Consider the following 21965-nt stretch of genomic DNA (forward strand, 5'->3'; position numbering starts at 1 on the left):
AAAATTGCTGGAGATGCAAAGAGCAGATTTTTTTTTTTTTCTTTTTCCCCCTCACACAAGCAAAGAAATCAGCATCTGCCTCAGCACTGTGTACTTGCCCTCAAAACCAAGCACAGCCAGCAGATTTAATTTGAGGCTTACACTGCATTCTGTACTCTGTTTTTAATGTAAGATGTTGCAGCTTTGGAACAAAATAAAGCTTTAATAGTGAAGATCTACATCCTGCTCTTCCAAACGTGTGTCAGGAAATACTTTCCATCCCAACAAGATTGTCTTTTGAGATCTGCAGAATATCACTTCTCTTAAAAAGAAATAAAATAAAAATAAAAATTAGGTCAGCAGCAAGATCAAAACTACAAGAAGTTGTGACTAATTTAATTCAGTGCTCGGCTTTCTGAGTTACAGCAGAAATGCTACTTACAAGGAGACAAAAAAAAAATATTTTTTTTTTTTTGCAGGAAGGGTAGCAGGACAGTGGGCTTCTGAACACCCAAGCTCAAACCCAGCTGCCAGAAAGATTGTGGTGGCCTCTAGTGGCTGTTTTCCCCAGCACGCCAAACTCATCACACACAGCTCAGAAGGCTCCAGCTGCTCCACCTCCCATCAGCATTTTCCAGGTCACCCACCTGAGAGGGGCAGCAGGGCACGGGAATGACGCCGAGAGGAGCAGCAGAGAAAGGTGAGGCAGGGGGTTGGACTGGATGATTGGCAGAGGTCCCTTCCAAGCCTACCATTCTGTGACTTGTCAGCCCTCCTGGGTGCCAGTCATGCAACATCCACCAGTCCTCACTGGGTGACCTGACAGCTACATCTATCACTCACAGTAGCTCCGGTTCTTAGAATGGGATAATCAATGGAGACTATATAACACAACTGCATCCCAAGCTATGAGTGTCTCAAATAATGTAATTGACCCAACTGTAATGAACCTGAGAATGAGATGTGTCTTCACGGATGACTAGCCGTGTAGGATTTTAAAATGATTAAATAGTTCTTCACAAGAAGAACTTTGATTTATCTTGAACGGAGATTTTTCAGTCTGTTCTCAACCCCTATACCTACAGGAATCAAACTCATTTGAAGGCCACACTTGTGGCACAGATTTTCTACAGTCGGTCTTTACTTTCCCTTAATTCGAGTGAAAGCTCCCTACCACCTGGCCTACATCACCAGTGGATCAACACAGAGGTTGCTTTATCAGATTGCATGGAGTTGTTTTTCTTCTGTGTCAGTGAGCCCTAAGCCTAAAAAGGCTTTAAATGCAAGTATTACCACAAACAAGCCGCATCTTCCCATGATGGAGCACAAAAGCAGTTGTCAAGTTGATGGCAGGTGGAAAAACTCAGCCTTGAACTCCCGATAAACGTGCAGGCTCCAGTTCCAGCCTCAGATGCGGGGTATTTCTCTTCAGCCTAAGGTCGTCTCCTGGCTGTGTTCACCCGTTACAGAGAACAGTGAGCACCTCTCTGCTACTGGTGCAGCTTGGCTGTAGGCAAACCTCCATCATTTAACAGACTATCCAAGCACAATTTTAATTAGATACTCTTTATTATGACATCCAGGAAAACAATGACAAGGTGATTGCTTATTACAGCTTCCACAGATTGGGGCTCGAGGCCGTATTGTCCTGGGTACACACGCACACACACACACACAAGACAACTCTTGCCACAAAGAACTTACAATCTAAATAAACAAAACAAAGGTAATGATGAATCTAAGAAACAAAGAGGAGGAATCACCTGCATGAGAACACAAGGTAGTTTTGGTTTGGCTTCCAGCCTGAAGTTCAAGAGTTGAAATTCCTATCCTATCACAATATTCCCATCACCACGGGCTGAATTTTTAATCCGTTAATTACAATGCAAGATACATTCTTCAACATTCATCATCAATATAAGAAGACACAGACAAAGATCAAAGTCCTTGACCATGATTTGCCAATATCTTTGTTGTGTAACAGCAAAACTACTTTCTACAGATACAGAAATTCTTTGTGCCCAGTTTCCTAAATGAGAAAAGCAGTACTAGTGAACGGTAATACAGAAAAATTTGGACTAACAGAAACATCCAGGAATACCATTTTTTCCTAAAGCAGTCAGGACCTAACACTTTTTTTTTTTTTTTTTTTTCCATTTCAGTGTATCGTATTGCATAATGTTCTTCTGTTTGGAATAAAGAAATGACAACTGCATTGTGCTGCATGACAGCGCCTGACCTTAAGTGTTAACCACAATAAATAATAAGAAAAACCGAACACTGAAAAGCTATCAAATTATAAAGCTACACTTCAGATGCTCTGATTCTGCAAAAAGATTCTAACATAAAAAGAAGAAAAAGGAGTTGTCATTTCTGGCACTCACATCACAGATTTTCCATTCTCGAGCTGGATACAAATAAAAGTATTTGCAGGTACCCAAAATAAAAGTGACAGGACACACTGCGCCAGATCAAGAGCAATCATCTTAGATCCAAAACTAGGTAGCACTCTTTCTTTTTTTTTCTTTCAACCTGAAATAGAAGTTGTTAACTTTTTTCTTGTTGACATCAAAAGAACTTCCCTAAGAGGCAGAAAAAAACCCACTGCAGCTGCAGCCCAGGACTCCTCACCCATCACTCACAGAAGGGGAACTGACAGTTGTAGATGCTAATAGTAGTTCCGTTTCATGGACAGAAAGGCACTTGCTATCTGAATGTGAGCTGAATTCAAACACCTCACTTGAAATACAAGTTGTATCAAAATGTATTCATGCTATAAAGAGTTTCAGTTCCCATTAAACGGGTTCTGATGACACCCTGTATATTGCTTTAATGTGCTTCTTTCTTCTTACGTGTCTGCTCCAGAAACACTCAGGCACTGCTTCTATTTTAGTTCTAAAAAGTATGCCAAATTCCTTAATGTGCACAGAACCAGGCTTATTAGATCCTAAACTGAGTAGTTTGGGGAGCAATGAAAAGGGGGATAGCAATGAGAAGAGGGTATACTCACCACAGAGATCCATCACCACCTATAGCAGAAAAAGAAAACTAAAAAAGCTACAAAGCCAAGAACAACCGCAACAAAAGCCCAAACAAACAATATGAGAAATTCAAACACAATGATGATAATGGACATCAGTTCTTTAAAGAGTCCTATTCTTTTCAAAGGATCTTTCCAAAATTCCCCCCCAAGACTTAGCTCTGTAGGACACTGTCACACCCAGAGCAAGAAATAACTTAAGTACTTGAATAATAGGATAACTATTACAGAACCTACAGGCATCAAACTACCAGCCACTAGAACGCAGTATGCTCTGTATGCTGACTCGCACCCTGTCTGTACACCAAGCAAGCAGTATGACTGTCTACCTGGTGTTCTAACTCCTTCAATACTGACGTTTTCCACAAAGAACCATTAGGCCAGCAATGACCAACCCAAAGAGAGCAGCCATGGAAGCTGCTGGTTTTTACCTTCTGAGCACAGGTCAAGGGCTGAGTCACAAATGGAACATGACATAAGAATGATCTAGCAATGGGCTAGCCAGCATCCTGAAAACAGAATAACAAACTTAAGAGAAACTGAACAACCCTCCCCCCCAGATTCCTCAACAGAAAGACAACGCAGTTCTTGCAAAGCTCTTTGGAAGACCTGCTTTAAAACACAAAGGGTTCACGGTGAAAAGAAGCTGTAGTTTCCCAGCTGCTAAGGTCCTTGATCCAGAAGAAATTACATTTTCAGAATTCCTATTTCTAAACTTCCAGTTCCACTGCTTGGAAACCCATAAACTGAGATAGACAAAATGCGTTTCACTACAGAATACTGATTACTTCCCCTTCACCAAAATACTTGGCAGAAAGCCATAAATACTTAATCAGTTTGGCATATCAGAGCTACCAGATAGCCCAGTTTCCTTCTTGTATTGAAGACTGGAAGCCCTTCAATAAGGTCTGCCAATTTACACATGGTGTAATCTGTCATTTTCAACCAAAAAAAGTGCAGTTGAAAGGGATAGTTGCCTTACACCTTCATGCACGTTTTTCCAGCATCTCCTTGCTTATCTCTAAAGACTTGTGTACCTCCAGGATTACTCTCAGGCAACTAATTCAGTAAAGAAATAACTAAGCAAACGTGTCAGTTTACAGCTGCACCAGCTCCTTGATCCGAATTGACTGTGCAACAAAAAATCTTTGTGCTACAAAAAGGGAAGGGGCACTTTTTGGAAGCAATCTACAGTATTTTAAGTTTAGCACAGCCATGAAAATGCTCCTTCCCTCCAACACCAAATTTGACTCCCAACAAAACTGCTTCAGGTGCAGTTACTTTAAGGGCTGAAAATGTACATTAACTCTTTTTATAGCAGTCTGCTAACAGAAGGTCGATGACATTTATCAAAGTACTAAACTACTTACTAGAATTCAAGATCATGTAATTTCATTAACACAACTAATATTTTCAAAGAAAAAAGCACTTTGGAAAAAATATCAGATGCTTCATAATGGCTGATACTCTAAATACATTATCCCAACATACTTCATTTACTTTCAGTGTATTGCAACACCATAACCTATGCATTCTCTCTGCACGACTCCCATCCCTTCCCTCGGTCACTCCTAACTTTGGGCTCGGGATCACACAGAAAGCAGTTTGTGAAGTGTCACCCTCACAACTAATTTACACATGAGAAATCATTCTTTTGAACTAGTCGTGAGAAGAAAGTGTCTTAACAAGAGCAAAAAACTGAAAATGAATGTCAGCAGCTCTGCACTCTCTGTTTACACTTCTAAGTTGCATAAGATTATTTAGTAACAGTAAAGTCCCGGCTTTGGTAACTAATTCTGGCACATAAAGCAAATGTACATTTAGGGCCAAAAAAAAAAAAAAAGGAAAAAAAAAAAAAAAAGGCTCAGGATCATCAGTTAGAAGTCTAGAAAGAGTTCTTCCAAGGTTGGGGGAGAGAGGTATAACAATAAAATTAAAACCCTTAACCACAGTCTGTGTGGATCATTCACTTCACATCTATTTACATGGACAAAGCCTTCTCTTTGTGGGATCTAATAACTGATCAGGATAAATTGCTACAGCCTAAGCAAAAAGCATTACAGTTAGGCATAGGAGCATAATAACAAACTCTTCAGTCATTTCCATTTCTGATTTTCCTGATAGCGTAACTTTGAAAACATTATTAGACAACTGATCTTCTATCCTAATGAATCCCAGATTACAAACAGAGAGATGAAATGCGATAAGGTTTGAAAATCAGAATTTAAGCAACTCAAAGGAAGTTATCCAAACGGGAAAGAATAATCTTATGCCAAAGCAAGTAACAAATTGGAAACAGAAATCTCAAAATGTCCTAAATTCACAGAGGTTTTCAGCACAAGGTAGAAATTAAAAAATTATTGCTTCTGCAGGAAGTCAGGAATGCCTCCTCCAAAACTATGAATGTGTATTTTTAACTATGACATAAGAAGATGAAAGAAACTAGCATTCAATGCTCTGTTCAAATCCAAGAACAAGAGAAATCATTCTATATCACTCGTCAGAAAGCAATGAGTCCTATAAGGCAAAGATGAAGATTAAGCCAGCGTGGAAGTAAAAATTCTTTTTGTAAAGTCCAAAGGCCAAGAACATCCATAAGGCCAACAGGAGACAAAAGCAATGTCAATATTAACAGGCAAGAACACACTCTTCTGAAGTTTTTAGAAGTGAATCTGAAGTTGACATTTCAAGACTCCCGTGACAAACAATGAGCTTTACAAAAACAGTTTGCTTTAGGGACACAGCAATCACAGTCCTCAGACTCCAATGTATCGAAGAGCTGAAGAAGTACCTTAAAAGCTCCCTCTATAATTTCTTTCTCCATCACTTATGATTCTGACAATACCAAGACAACGAGATATCACACGCAGACTTGATTTATAGTCAAAGTACCAGACAAGAAACTTTAAACATTTGCCCCTTTTGGCTTAAGGTACAACTTGAGAGCAAGGCACACAGAATCTATGCACGCCTCTGTTAGAAATATCAGATGTGAAATGTGATTTTTGTGCAGTATTTGATTTATCAATTCCCTCAGCATTTCTGCATTCCAAATTTCCAGTTTCATGGTCAGATTGAATAGACTCATAGTTCCATCACTTGAGTTTTCTTTTTTTCAGATCAGTACATAAAAATAACTATACCTACTGAAGGAGACTGGGTGCATTAAAGGGCGTGCTGCTCCAGAGTTCTCAAGTTAACTAAGTCCAAGTCTGCCAAGTACACTTCAGGAGCTGTGAAGCAAGTATCAAAACAGTGACTTGAACAACCTGGAACATGTAACAAATTAAATGGTAGTAACTCTAAATAGCACTGTATGACTGAAGAACGGATAGTTACATGTAGTCAAGACTTTTTACTAGAAATTTTATTCTGTATAGTAAGCAACCGAACTGTGTAAGATACAGAATGCAGATTTTGTTGTTGTTGTTGGGTATAAACTCAATTATAGTAACAATTTTTAGTTAACCTATTTCTCAGTTTGATTGCTTATAATTACTCCTACTCAATCCATAAGCATTCTAACACTGGGTTAACCCGAAAGCCTGATTTAGTAACTTCTCAAGACTGAATAAAAATCTTTTACTCATTCCCAAGTCGAATGATTCCCATTACAAAAGGATACACAAGAAAAACATTAACTGCATATTAAATTGAAAAATTAACTGGACAAGGCTTCACATTTAATACAATTATCAAAGACAGAAAATGGAAAAAATCTTAAATCCAGATTCCTCCAGCTGTAGCAAAGGGCACACACAATATACCAGTTTTAAGAAGTCGTAGCTTTTAAATATTCTTTCATAAAAATATATATATAGGAGAAATCAAACTATTTCCTAACAGAGGCGAAACAAGGCAAAGCGTTTAGAATAAAGGAATGTTTGTCAAAACTTGATCCATTTATCTAACAAATTCCCTCTTTGTGGAGCATTAGATGCCTCCCCACCTAAAACAAACAACACATTGTAAGAATCTCCCCTTCTAAAATCAGAAAGACAGGTTTTGAAAGAAGGTCCAACGCACAGTAACTGTCCAAGATATGTACACTTTAAAAGTACAGACAGGAGTTAACAGTGCTACTCAAATCAACTCTATGACATACACTTTTCCCTTCTAATTTTCAAGTGCTAAAGCTTTGTCTCAGAAAGGTTTCTCTGTTCCTTGTAAAACATTTCTAACCAACGAGCAATAAGACTCTGCAACATTTCCAATCAGTTCAGTTTTGCTTTAATGATATGGGGCAATTCTTTGAGCAGACATCGTGTAGCTAGAACTACAAAATAAAATAAGTTTACTTTTGTGGTCCTAGAATTCCAATTTGATCTGCAAATTTGAATCAAGGTAATTAACTTAAAAGTCAGAGTATCTGAAAATGCATACTACATTTTTACTTCAATTTCATAATATATTTGAAGTTTTGAAGAACTAGGAAAAAGTGAAGTTGGAAAACAGTATATATCACCAAGATTACAAAAACTGGAAAGAAATAATACATTGCATCAGTGATCCTCATTAAGTGAAGTTATTTCATCACAGTAAGTGTTTAAAAAAGTGTCAATGTTATTTAAAAAGTGTTTTGTCCCCCCACCCCCCACGCGTTTGTTTGAAGACAGATAAACCTTTTCTTTTAGTCAAAATGGCTTTTAAAAAAAGTTTCACAAAACAATAGCAATAATCAAAAAACATGATTTGTATTTTCTTTAATCCATTACATCTCTAGTGCTGAAGGGCCATCCATGTAAAAAGCAGATTCTTTGGGGACACTTGTCAATTAACTTAATAAAACCCAGTTTTACGAGGATTTATCCTTCCTGCTACGAGGCGAGTCTGCTCCATTTGAGGTCACTGTCCCATTTATTCCATTTTCTACAAAAAAAAAAAATAAAATCAAGTAGAATGAGACACTTTATCATTTTACTGCATTTTAGTAGGTCCTAAACAGTCATTAACTTCTTCTCTGATGCATCTATTTTGTTAAATCTCATCATTACCATTTATAACTGGAACCATACCATTTATTACCATTTATTCACTGGAACAGGTTGCCCAAGGAGGTTGTGGATGCCCCATCCCTGGAGGCATTCAAGGCCAGGCTGGATGTGGCTCTGGGCAGCCTGGTCTGGTGGTTGGTGACCCTGCACATAGCAGGGGGTTTGAAACTAGATGATCACTGTGGTTCTTTTCAACCAGGCCATTCTATGATAATGCAACAGTATAACGAGGTTTTTACCAACTGCAAAATATAAAGTTTACTAAGACAACTGAAGCACAGTTTCCTGACACGGCCAAATACTGACATGGTTGTGTTACATATATTATAAAATGAAAATCAAGATTAGCTAGATATTCTCTGATAAAGAGAAATATTCAACTTGTAGATAAGACATTCCTGTGGAAATCTGGAGTCAGATGGTACACATTGTATCATTCTTTTTCCTATTTCATTTTTTAATGCCTAAGAAACTTGCACTCCTTTATTTACCTTTACAACCTTTTTATACATGTAGAAAAATTAAGGTTAATTCATCATATACTTAAAAAAAAATATAGGGGTCATTTGCTTTCTGAAGAAAATATTAAAATAGATAAGATGAACAGAAGTAAAATATTAGTTAAAATATAAGAACAGTATAGAAGGAGCTCAAGCATAGGACTTAGACACCTAAGAACACCAAGCAAGAACCTGATACCATCAGCAGCCCTCTACTTGTTTCCCACTTCTGGGTCAGCTCAAGAGTTTTAATATGAAATAGTCAACAAGTGGTACCTATGCACAGCTCTCAACAATGACCCAACGTCTATGGATCTATCATGTCCTCAAAAGAGTGGAACAGAGCAACGTGATACCACTATGAATGAAAGTATCCCTTCTACTTAATGTCACCACAGCCCACGGAAGCACAGCTGCTGCCTTACAGCGACCAAATTTATGAAACAGACCAGAAGAGCAGAAGTGTGTAGTCAGCTTTACTGCTTGCATCTCTGCTCAACTAACTTGCACTCCATTCTGATTTAAAGCAACTGCTATACTTCCCGTACAAATAACAGATTAAGTTCATGTTTTCCATCTCCAAAAGTGTTGCAGATCACCAGAAGGAGTGGCCAATCCACAGAAATAACTGCAGATATTCCCTCTCTCCTCCTTTCCTTCACCCAAAGCTCCCATGCATGCTAACAAGCAACTGAAGTAAAAAGGAGAACAAAAACCGAAACCAATCAACCAAACAGCAACATGTGTGAGAAAGAAACTGCTCACAGGCCTGATCAGTCATACAGGACTAGTCAAAGTCTCTTTATTTGGCTGTAAATGATACCATCATCTCAAGCTTATGTCAGGCGTTCTTCGGGCTCCTCTCAAAAAAATTATGTTATTCTTGATTTATAAAGCTTACAAATAGTGATCTAGATCCAAACCAGCTGAGATCATATTCTCTTAACAGTTAAGTCAAAACAAGTAAAAAGAAAGAACACAAGTCAGCAAGTGCTTGGACATCACACATACATCACCAACATTTTCCCACTGTTATTGCTTGCTTCAGGCACAGTCTAAAAGAAAGGCATTTTGTGCCCTGGCTCCCCAAATGCAGCCTGCCACACTCACATACAGCTCCCCCCAAAAATAAACATCAAAAAAACCTGTTTGAAATGCAACTTAATTGCATGTTTTAGTTCTCAGAAAAAAAAAACACCACATCTTGTGCAAGTGTTCTGAGCTAACAGTGTTACAAGAATCTTCCAAACAGAAAAGTTTAAAACAACACCAGTCTTTGGGATCAACCTTCTCTTTAGAATTCCCATTTAAAATTAGCTGCGAAATTCCTGGGTCTTTAAGGCAGTCATAGCTCAATTATTACGCGAATACATTCATAATTCAAGTTAACTACAGGTTTACCAAATTAAATCAATGAAATTTAAGAAAAGTTTTAACATTTTAACTCACTGATTAAACAGAAAATATACAAATGAATTCCACAAGCAAAACAAAGTAATAAATAAACATTAAGCTCTGATTTAGTAGGACACCTGCAGGTTCTATTGATAAAAATGCCACTCCATTTTTTTTCTAGTATCATAGAATCACAGAATGGCTCGGGTTGGAAGGGACCTCAAGGATCATCAAGTTCCAACCCCCTGCCACAGGCAGAGCCACCAACCTCCCCATTTAACACCAGACCAGGCTGCTCAGGGCCCCATCCAACCCAGCCTTGAACACCTCCAGAGACGGGGCATTCACAACCTCTCTGGGCAGCCTGTTCCAGCACCTCACCACTCTCTCTGTGAAGAACTTCCCCCTGACATCCAACCTAAATCTTCCCTCCTTCAACTTAAAATAATTTCCCCTTGTCCCGCCATTATTTACCCTTATACAGAGTTGATTCCCCTCTTGTTTGTAGGCTCCCTTTAGGTACTGAAAGGCTGCAATGAGGTCACCCTGCAGTCTTCTCCTCTCCAGGCTGAACAAGCCCAGCTCCCTAAGTCTGCCTTCATAGGGGAGGTGCTCCAGCCCTCTGATCATCTTTGTGGCCCTCCTCTGGACTCTCTCCAACAGTTCCCTGTCTTCCTTGTATTGGGAGCCCCGAACCTGAATGCAGTACTTCAGATGGGGCCCCACGAGGGCAGACTAGAGAGGGAGATAATCTTCTCATATACACCATCTCATGTATATTGCATAAAATCCTACATCCTGCCCCCCAAGAACCCAAATCAAACTCAAAGATAATAAAATAATATAAAAATCAGGGTCTGAAATCTGTCAGCTGAAGCAAAAATATGTGCATGTTAGCAATGGGCAACAAAACCTAAAAACTAACAATGGACAAACACCAAATAGTGCTAACTGAAAACAACCAAAATGATGTAAGAAACACTCTAACGCATGATTTTAATAGAAAAAAACCCTTAAAAGTTGAAAATTTACCTCTGACACATCTCAGTTCTCAGTACAACTGTCTTCATGCAGTAAATTCAATGTATTGAAAAAGCATTAGAGGTTGGCAACAAGCAAAAGATCATGTGGAAATAAGCTTTTGAGGGGACTGGGTTTGAAAGAAGTTCAGGAATTATTTAAGCTAGCACTTAACTAAGCTCAACTGTACAACAGATTTATCTACATAAACTGTGTACATAATTTCATTGGAGGAAAAGGCAGACTGTTCATCTTTCATCTTCCCATAAGAAGAGTGACACAAACCAGGAGTCATCAATTCATTTCCAAAAGATTTTACGTAAGATTAAAGTAGTAAGCAGTTGTTACCTATGCCTTTAAAGGAAGCATCAAAATGCTATTATTAGTAAAGACAGCCCAACATGAGCTTATTTACTAGATCTTCACTCTGAGGCACTGACAAATATGCCTGAAATTCATTGCAAGAAAAAAGAACTTAAAAGCGATCACGAGAACATCTAAAAATGTCTCCTCCCTTTTTATAACTGAACACAACATAAGCACGACAGATTTTGTGCAAGTAATAAAATTAGACACAATAAATTGCAAAGCTGCATTAACTGTAACAGTGATTCCTTCATTCCATCAATTACAAGAGAAAGCCAAGCCCATCTTTTATAGATCAATCAAGTTTTTTTTTTAATCAATAAAATAAATTCACCAATATTGCTTCTATAACTGAACCTTCCCATTTGAGAGCAAAACGCAGAATTTACTTCGGCAATTTTATCATAAAAGGTTCTCTATTACTTAAAGTTGCTTTTGAGACACCAAAGTAACAGGAAACTTGAAAATACAAACCTCTTTCTTTTCTGGAGCTCTTTCCTTTAGCTGTGACAAACTTCTTTTTCACCGATTGAGGCTGAGAAGAAGAATGCTCTCTCCATCTCCGAAGTTGGAAATTAATGAATTTCCACATCATAAATGCTTGAGCCAAGCAGATGGAGGCCAGCACGCTGATTCTGAAAAAGGAACAGGTACAGGTTTAGCAGTAAGTTCATCTTGCTCTTCAAAGAAAAAAGGAAAGCAGAATAGCACATCATACAGTTTTTTTGTATACTGGAAACGGCCTTTTTACTTTGTCTCCTCCAGTGCAACAGAGTTGTTCTTTCTGGACTACACATTAGCAAATGTTTCTTGCTTTCTGGTTTTCCCCTCCTCCTCCTAACACCCATTTTTCCACAGATGCAAGAGTTAGTGGGCTTAACACAGCTGAACAAAACTGGATGTGTACTAAGAGCAAAGACTGTACTTCCATCAAAACTGAAAAGGACTACGTTTCTTTTCTCTAACACTCAAGGTACCCATCACCTGAACACAGGTCCTCCAGTTCTGAATATTTAGACTGTAGGGTACTGTGGACACTGGCAATGTTTTAATAACTTCCTTTTACGCATTTAATTCATAAAAAGGCTGAGTGGTTGGCCGAACCAACCACTGCATCAGATAGCAGCAATAAAAGTCATAATAAAGGCAGAGAAAGTGGTGAGAATCTTCAACCAGATTCAAAGATGCTTGGATATGATGTCCAATTGTCACTGCAATTATTTATAGCTCAGTTTAATAACTCTAAGATGTGAAAGGCATCTCTACAGCTGGATATTCCTTTTAATCTTGTTTTATTTTCCTAACTCTTAACCAGTTACAGATTTCTCAGTGACAGACTGTAAATTCTTCCATTCAATTCAATGTGCTTGAAAAGCTTTTTGTTTTTTTTTTTTTAAAACCAAAGCCATGCCCACTGATGCCACTACTACTAGCAGTAACACTACACAGGTTTAACACAGGCTTACAGATCACGCTTAGGAGCCGTCCTAAGTTTACTGTACCTAACAGCCAGGATATTGAAGTTTCCAGTGCTGAAATTCAGTTGCTGATTTTCTGCTCTTGCCAGACCAAAGCCAAAAGTGAGGACAGAAAGAATCAAGGTGAGAAGCCTTCCCAAAACAAAAAGGACTGCCCACAGTGAAAATCTGCATAGAAGAAGACCACAAACACTATATGAATTCTCTGCTCACAATACAAGTACTAACAAAGCAAATATTTACTCTTAACTCCAAGAACTCATCTGGGAGTTAAGAACTTGACTCAATTATTTTTCACTTGTCCTAATCCTTTATTTTCAGTTACTACAGAAGACAAAAATTAAGAAACGCCTCACTTAGGATTTTTTTCCTACAAACCAAAACTTTGTTCTGAAAATTAATTTTAACTCAACAGAAAGTGCCTACCACGACTATCAGAACATGAGTGTGTTACGAGTTTATTTAGAACCGACTGCATTAGCAGCCCAGGCTGTTGCCTTTTTTACAAGACACGTGCCTGGGAAATTTTTTATTTTTATTTTTAATAAAAGCAGTATGAGATTTAACTCCATTTTATATAGCTACTAACATCTATTCCTATAGGAGAATAAGTAAAAAAAAAAAATAAAATTATAATAAACAATAATTCTAATAAACAAAAATTTTGAAGTTTTTTTAGCCTGGAGGACAGCGGCCTCTAAGGAAATACAACACAACCTTCCCTGTAACTCTGGCTTCTGCTTAGTTAAAATGCACGAGGCTTGCAAGACAGAGGTTACATGAATTTGAAAGCTGCTGACTACTTACCCTTTCTGGTATCTTTCATCACTGAAGTAGAAAAGACGAGATATGTGGAAAAGAAATTCAACGAAGTAATGCAATACCAGAAGAACAAGTCCAAGGTGGGTCAGACTATTAAAACAAATAGAACATGCATTCAAACGTTTTGTTACATTTTAGGACAGTGAATGAAGACAGTAAAACTTTATACATTACTTACTTCAAAAGATAGGCTCCAGCAATATGAAAGAGATAAAGTCCAATGTAGACAATTTGGCGAAAGATATCCTCCTAGTGAAAAGAAACAAATAAATATACATTACACACAACGCTATATGATGTTACAATACAGATTGCTTCCTAGTCCTACAAATTGTTATTTTCTCAGCTACCCCATGTGGCCTGTTTTGGCACTCAGTTACTCAACCTACACCATTTAAATTCCACACCACTTACTGCTTACTTACCAGTAACATACAGTATTTTTGACGTACACTTTTGTGAGAAAATGCATTTGAAAATGCTTTTCAAAAGGTAAATTTAATTCTTTGTTAAGACTCATCTGAACGTGTAGCAGTTATTACAATACATAATTGGTATGAATTATTGTGTCTCCAGATAAACTTCTGCAGTTTTACATGTTTGCTGCCATTCTGATTGTCAGATCGTTACAGGAATAGAGTAAAAATCTATGAACCAAAAAGAAGTTTACAGCTGCTGTTATGCATTTTAAAAAATTCAAGATCATTTGTGATTTTGGTACACTGTTGGCAGTAAACAGAATTACATTACTAAGCAGTGATACAAACACCACCTGTGAAAAGAAAACTCACTGAAGTATACTAGATCACAGTATGAGTATTCGTTCTGAAATGGTAGGTAGAACATATTCATTTGTGCTCAAGAACTCCAACTCCTTTGAAGATTCCCTATGCTTTAGGTAAGGGGCTTTCAGTTTTATCATGTACATAAATGCAACCAACCAAAGAAACACAAGAAAGCCTCCTAAAAATGTTATCTTTTAAGATCTACTCTACATCTCCAATACTTTACCTCAAAGCTGACAAAAGCACGAAACGAAGTACCTGTTACAACACCCAATGACACAGAGAGAGGGAATATAGCTAAAAACCTACTCTAAGTGATCTCAAAGAAAACAAAAAACAGGTTATGTCAGGGAAAATACGAGCGTACTCACTACAAACACTCCAGTTCTCCAAGTACTACCAGAACAAGACTTTTGCACTTTATCTTCGGAACAAAGGTAACATTTAAATAGCCTCAGCTGCCTGCTTACATAAACTGTCAGACTTAAGGCCTATTGGAATAACTCAGGTGGAATTACCCACCACTACACAAAAAGCAGAGTTGAGAACCCTCATGTTTTTCTTTTTTAAATGTCAGAAGTAGAGATAATTGGACCTGAGCAAAATAAGCCAATTCCTGCAGGAGAAGTAAGGCAGTGAAGTCAAGACAGGAGAGGTGAAACTGTGATAAAGGGGTGTCAACTTGAAACTTGACAAAATAAAACAAATATCCTTAAAACTTAACCTAAAAACTAAAAACCCAAATGACCAAACAAAATACTACTGTTAAGCATACTGCATTTCTGCCACTTTCTGGCAGCTTTCTTAAAGTCACATTAAAACAAAGAAAGAACAGAACCAACCAATACTTAAATATTAATTCAAATTCTAGAGATATCACTGCCCCAGTGTGGCAATATTGGAGCATCAGCTGAAATATCCGCATAACATCACTGCTGACACTGCAATCAGCATGAAAACAAACCTTGTCATTGCTACTTTCCCAAGCCTGCTCTAGGTCCTGGAATAAAGACCTGTGGTTACCTAACATACATTTCATTTCCTTGAATGAAGCAGAATCCTGACAGCAGAAACTCAGTCTAGTCACAGAGCAACGAGAGAAGAGTTTTTGAAAGGAAGCTGTGCATGCAAAAACAGCCTGAGCAAAGAACACGTAAAGAGACTATTTATGTTGGTCAAGAAAAGCAAAAACTGTGCTTCAAAAATCTACAGTGAACTCAACGTTAACAGTTAAATTCTGAGAAACACAATGGACAAAACCCTCATGTGGCAAAGATGCTCTTCCAGCACTCACTACAATACTAACTAGAAATTCTGCTGAGGACAGTGGTATTTTCAACAAAACCCAGTAGTTTATATTGCTTGGATTTAGCACATTATTCACTGCTTCTATTCAATACCTGTATTGTGATTCCTGAAGCAATTTTGTATTTCAATGAGATTATTCAGACAAGCAATTACAGGAAACAAGAAAAGATTCTGAAACAAAAAAAGATCTCCCATTCATTTGTTCAAAGAAAAAATCAAGTTCTTTTAGCAGATGGGAAATGCTACTGATTTATATTTATACAACAGACACACAGTGATTTTACTTCAGAAATACAGGGTTTAAGTGAAAACAAAACATTTGCTTCTCACATGTACATCAGAGCACCAAAATTCCAATAAGGAAAAGCTTAAGTACACAGATAAGAAAGGGGTTGGAAATGTAGGGTAACACACTTTCCCAAAGAGATGAATCACTCCACTATTCGAGCTGCTTTGCTTGGCGTTCTTTCCATTTACATTCTGAACTTACTTTTTTAGTTTTCTGGAAGTACAATTCTGGGAAAGCATGAAACCAGTATGCCAACTGTAAGATGTAGAAAAACTTCATTTGAAACCTGTACAATACAGCAAGAATTGAAGAATATTACTTTTTCTTCATAAACTTGAAACGTTCCAGAAACTTTCTAGTGAATATATTTAATTGCTATCTATAAAGAGAAACAGAGATCTTTGTTGCCAGTCAGCTTTGTTTTCAGAAAGATAAAATAATAAAATTCACCACAGCTTCATTTCATAAATAAACAGCCTACAGAAAGATTAATGCATCTCTGCCGACTGGTAGAGAATAAAGCTTCTCTGTCAATACAAACAAAAAATACATCAGTGATAAATTTAATTTCAGCAATTTCTATGCAATTTGTATATGACTTCAAAATGCCAACACCCCTTTCCTCCCCCCGAACTGTCCTGCAAGGAAGAGGCCTTACGGAATCAGAGTGTGTGGGTAGTCCCTCCACAGAGAGGTTGGATCTGATATATAGTTCTCCTAGAAAACAAAAGCACAGCTTCTGAAGTCACACAGCGTTGCTGTTTCCTAGTTAGAAATAATGAAGGGACACACAGACATGTATTTTTATACATCTAATGTGTGCACATATAAATACTGACACGACCACACACAAGTAAAAGCTGCAGATCGATGCATTTCCATTTACAAAACTAAAATAACAAAACACAATTGTATTAGCCTAAAAGGAAAAAAAATAAGGAACAAAAAACAATTCAAGTGCTCATTGAAGAAAAGAATTCCTTCTGAGCTGGAGGTTATTTCAACATCACCACAGACAGAAGTCTTTCCTTGTAAACTGCTGAGAAGTTTTGAGCTTAACTAAAAGAAGGGACCTTTTTTTTTAGGAGTCACTGTGCTACAGAAAAAATTATACTCTACCGTTTTTTTTTCAATTTTAAGTTTCTAAAATCATCATAAGAAAATGAGCCTTCAACTTAAACAATAGGTTACTCCTGTAAGGGAAGAATAATTTAGGAGCTTACAACGAACCAGATACTTCTCTCCAAGCATCTGTGCAAGTGGGAACAAGAGATGGCTTATGCCTTTCTTCTGAAAGCAGAAAGCGGGGTGAGCACAAACACAGCCCAGTGCTAGTAGCAAAGGGCACAGCATCTGACAGGGCACGCTCACCTCAGCCTACAGCAACTTGTCCACTGCCCACTCCCTAGGCTGCCAAAATGCACTGCATAATACATTAAACATTCATTTTACAATAATGAGCCAACACAGAAAACCCATGGAGAATGAAGTACCCTAATAGAGTCTAAAAATCACGTTTTATTCATTTGACAGCAAATTCAATTTACTCAGATGGAGCAACGGTAACGCTACTGGACTTCGTACTTAATTTTGATACAACTCATACTGAATTCTGAAACCTGCCCCTGCTTTAATATTAAAATCAGCTAAAACCAGAGTAAGTTGAAAACTTATTGATCTTGCTAAGTTGCAGTCTCCTAAGAAACACAAGAGGAAGTGTACTTACAGAGACAAGAATACTCGTGCCCCAAACACAGGAGAAAAGGTAGAAGGCGCTAAGTTGTCCAGACTCATTGAACTTGCTATGCTTTGTTTTGGAAAAGTGCATTTTCCTGTTAATTTTCTGAAATGAAAGTCCACTGTTATTTATATGTTATTGCACTTAACATTAGCTGTTACCAGCATTAGAACATCTGAAAGTTCCAATAAATGTCTTAGCATTTTAAAGTTAAATTTTAGCATTAAAGTTTTTAAGTTAGCAGTCAAAGTCTAATCTATTACCTTGATGAAAGGAATGAGTATTTTGTACTTACATCCAATACATACTCCTGAATAATAGCGTGTATGATTATTGCTACGAGCATATAAAAGAAAATTGTAGCCAAGTCTTTGATGCCATAGTGATAGAGAGAGATTGTTTCTGCAGATTGTTCTTCTAGAAGACAGAAACAGAATTAACTGTTAGGCACTGATACAGTTTTATTGCCAATAAGTTTGTTTCTTAAAGTGAAACCTTTCAGGCAAAAGTCATTTGTTGTCAGCTGAACAAATATAAGTCAAATTAAACCACCACCCTGAGCTAGGTCACTGGACTCCATTTACAGTAATCTTCTCCATCACATCACAAATTGAATTTGATTTTGGAAGGACGTAATATAAAAATGGAAACTTAAGTGCACTTAGGAAGCTTAGCCAAATGCACTGAAAGGGAACTATAAAATTATGTTAAACTATCAACCCTCCCCCCCTCTCCACACACTAAGTAGAACAGATCATCACTTGCATAACCAGAGTAAGAACATGAACTTATTAACCACCGAGACTGGGTTTCAGGATTGAGAACGAACCCAGCAGAGCAGAAACATTTTCCCTAATGCAATTCACAGAATCGATTCTTTGAAAGTTTTACCAAAACAATTTACGTGAAGTCCTTAAAATCTCTTTACTGTCCATTTAAACTCAGTAACTTATCCTCAGTTTAGGGCATACAACACGTTAGCGGTGTCTGAGGATACTACCCCATGGCTAACCAACCACCTGCAAAGCACATACCTGTGGCAGGAATGGTAACGTTATACTGAAGAGTGACGAAAATGACAGCTGCTTTTGCTGTAATCTGAAAAAGAAAACAGAGAAGTACTGTCAAATCTCACCGACAGAAACTATTTTAAACTGAAAATGTTTACCCCCAGTTTTAGCACTCTTCCCCAAGCATGTCTGCTCCTCCCAAAAAAACAACCAACTCCCATCATCACGCCACTTCATCTGACTTTCTGAAGGCAAAAGAGACCACACGATCTCTGTAGATTTGTTTACAGAAATACACTCAAAAATTCCTCTTCACAAGGGACAGCAAGAAAAAACAAAATTCACAATAGAAGAGAGAAGCAGAAAATGTTTGTTCTGGAGTCTTTGCTGGGCAGGGAGATTATACCTTCAAAGAACAAAACAAAACAGCAATTCTTGTTTATCAGTAACAATTTTCAAGTGTAAGACATTTTGCTCCCTGAAGATAACCCACTATATTATGATTCAAGAGAAATTGGACTTCTTTTTTAATTTCTATATCTTTTTCACTGAAGCAAGCAATCTCTAAACTAGGAGGTTTTCTTGGAACCCAACTAGTCTGCCAGAATAGGTTCCACTGCTCAGGACTTGTTATGTGTGGAAGGAGCCTCCAGAAGACTCACACCACCAGCCAGTTTCAACATGCCATACCAAGGCTCTCACAGCTAACGCTGTTCAGCTGAACAAGGGCAAAGCAGCACCTAAAGGGAGCCTATAAATAGGAGGGGAGTCAACTCTTTACAAGGGTTGATAACTGCAGGACAAGGGGAAATGGCTTTAAATTGAGAGAGGGAAGATTTAAGTTGAATGTCAGGGGGAAGTTCTTTACAGAGAGAGTGGTGAGGTGCTGGAACAGGCTGCCCAGAGAGGTTATGGATGCCCCATCCCTGGAGGTGTTCAAGGCCAGACTGGATGGGGCCCAGGGCAGCCTGGTCTGATATTAGATGGGGAGGTTGGTGGCCCTGCCTGTGGCAGGGGGAGTTGGAACTTGATGATCCTTGAGGTCCCTTCCAACCTGGGCCATTCTGTGATTCTGTGAGGGCAGCATCAATACTGTACCATCCCAGCACTGACTGTGGCAGGCGATTTCTAAGGCCTGTATCAAAGCATTTCAGAGACCTTGGCAATCTGTTCAGCTTCGCTATACGTGTAACAACAGAGGCACATGGTCCCTCTATGCCAAGATAGAAAATAAATATCCTGAAGTGAAAATCAGAGAGATTTTCAAAGAGATATTCAAAGAGATGTCAAAGAGACAAAGGCTTTGGCACACACAACCCATCCAACACTAGCAGCAATGTGGTAAATAAACAGTAAGCATATACACAAGGGAAGGGTTTAGGTCCGTATCTTTAACCTCAAAACTACACTGTGAGGCCTGGTGTAATTTCTGGGTGACTTATGGTAGTAAAAACCACACAAAGCAGCGTTCTTGGTGTGCTCCATCTTTTCTTTTCAGACGTTGGGAGTTTTTCAAACCCTACACCTGAGCAGCACAAAGGCTGGGTAAAACTCTGCCGAAAGCCATCTGCGTTTGCCAAACACCCACCGGGGGCTCTGAGAAGCCAGAACCGTGCCGCGTGGCAGACGTGTTCTGCTGCGACAGGGCACGCTGGGAACACCTCGGGGATCCCTCAGAAGGGAACCCAGCACGGCACGCTGGGCTCAGCAGCCAGGCTGAGGGTTTCTGTGGAACCGGGAGCTCCGCAGGCCGCGTGGGCCGGGCCGACCAAAGCCAGGCGGCGGCCGCCGGGGGACGCGCGCCCCGCTGCCCGCGCGGCGGCCGTAGGTACACGTCACCGCTGGCCGCCCTTCCCCCTGCGGGCTGCGCGGCGCCGCGCGGCCTCACGGGAGTCGTAGTGCCGGCGGGGCCGCCCGGGCAGCGCACACAAAGAGCGCGGTGAGGCAGGGCAGGGCCGGGCCGCGCCTCCCCACCGCCCCCCTCCACCTCCCCCGGTCCGAGCGCGGCCGCACGCCGCGCACCCCTCCCCCGGCCGAGTGCCACGTAACCCCGGCGCGGCGGAGAGAAGCGCGCCTCGGCTCCTCACGGCGGCGGGTCACGGTCTCGCTCGCGAGGACGGCTGCGGCGGGCAGCGCGTCTCCGCGCCGAAGAGGGCGTTCCCGGAGGGGCCGGGCCCCGGGGAGCGGGGACGCGGCGCCCGCCCGGGCTCCGCCGTACGGCCGCGATCGCGGCACCGTGCTGCCGCCCGCCCCCGGGCCGCTCGGGCTCCCGGCGGAGGGGAGGAGGGAGCGGGAGCCTCACCTCGAACATGAGCCCCAGCAGGAAGATCATGGCCATGCAGGAGACGATGTCGGCGTGGTTCTGCACGATGAACTCGTGGCTCAGCACCGGGGGGTTCTTGTTGCTCTTCTTGCGGATCGCCATGGCGGGCCGGGAGCTGGGCGCCGCCGCCTCCCCGCTGCCAGCACAGCTCTCGCCGCGGCCAGGAAGAGGCGGGTGGGAGGAGGCGGCCGCGCAGCAGAGGAATGGCAGCAGCCGCCGCTTCACCCCGCCCCGCCCGCCGCGGCCCCGCGCGGCCCTTCCTCCGCTGCCCGGCCGCCGGGAGCGGCCCCCGTCGCCGCCCGCCAGCGCCCCTGCCGGCCGGAGGGGTCTTCGGCCCGCCCGCCCGCCCGCGGGGAGGCGGTGGCCCGGCGCCTCGCGGCCCCCGACGGCTGCCTCAGAGGCCGCCGGGGCTCTTCGGGCGGCGCTGCGTGGCTGTGGGTGCCTGGCGGCCTGCGCCGGGCCCGGCTCCTGCGTTGCCCAGTGCCGCATTCGGTTTCGTTCTCCTCTCTCTCTCTGGCGAAGTTTAGTTTCCATTAGGCCGTTCCTAGCTGGACGTCGGGTGAACGAAGGATGCCGTTAGGAAATGGAACTCGCGGGGTTTGTTATGGTTACGGCTAGGGCAAGGCCTCAGGGTATGAACTAACAGCAGATTCCTGCCAGCCCATAGCATGGAACAACACGCATCCAAACAACCTGGAATCCCAGGACAAGAAAAGTTATCCCATTAGAAGGGTAAAAAAACCTCTAAATCAGAAATGTTATGGAGAAGAGACATCAAAAGCCTGTGAATAAAAAATAAATAATAATAATAAAAAAAAAACAAACTCACCCAGTTGCCCCAAAACAAAAGCCTGTTCTTAATTTAAAAAAGATACATATATGAGGTACATATATGATCAGCACAGATGGAGAAAAAAA

At 40.4% G+C, this 21965-nt stretch overlaps 1 protein-coding gene across 1 annotated transcript; it reads right to left on the reverse strand.

The window, feature by feature from the left end:
* Nucleotides 1-1529: 1529 nt before the first annotated feature.
* Nucleotides 1530-21403, reverse strand: TRAM1 (translocation associated membrane protein 1). The gene is made up of 11 exons (XM_085221247.1): nt 21027-21403; nt 18749-18812; nt 18010-18131; nt 17703-17819; nt 16635-16693; nt 16178-16262; nt 13773-13843; nt 13580-13684; nt 12797-12940; nt 11769-11929; nt 1530-7888 (listed from the first exon to the last, which is right to left on the reverse strand). Exons 1-11 carry the CDS (start codon nt 21147-21149, stop codon nt 7815-7817), a joined length of 1125 nt encoding a protein of 374 aa, XP_085077373.1. The 5' UTR covers nt 21150-21403; the 3' UTR covers nt 1530-7814.
* Nucleotides 21404-21965: the final 562 nt, after the last annotated feature.

The sequence above is a fragment of the Meleagris gallopavo genome, chromosome 3, assembly GCF_905368555.1.
Source record: "Meleagris gallopavo chromosome 3, MGAL_WU_HG_1.1, whole genome shotgun sequence".
NCBI classification, from domain to species: domain Eukaryota; kingdom Metazoa; phylum Chordata; class Aves; order Galliformes; family Phasianidae; genus Meleagris; species Meleagris gallopavo.

Bases quoted from the DNA above. Each gene is read 5' to 3' on its own strand.
- TRAM1 (XM_085221247.1), bottom strand. From the start codon at position 21,149: ATGGCGATCCGCAAGAAGAGCAACAAGAACCCCCCGGTGCTGAGCCAC. The intron at 17,820-18,009 runs GTAAGTACAAAA...CTTTCATTTCAG, and splicing joins TTCAGGAGTATGTATTGGAT to AAAATTAACAGGAAAATGCA. The intron at 13,844-16,177 runs GTAAGTTCAGAA...TCTTTTCACTAG, and splicing joins ACTTCCAGAAAACTAAAAAA to GAGGATATCTTTCGCCAAAT.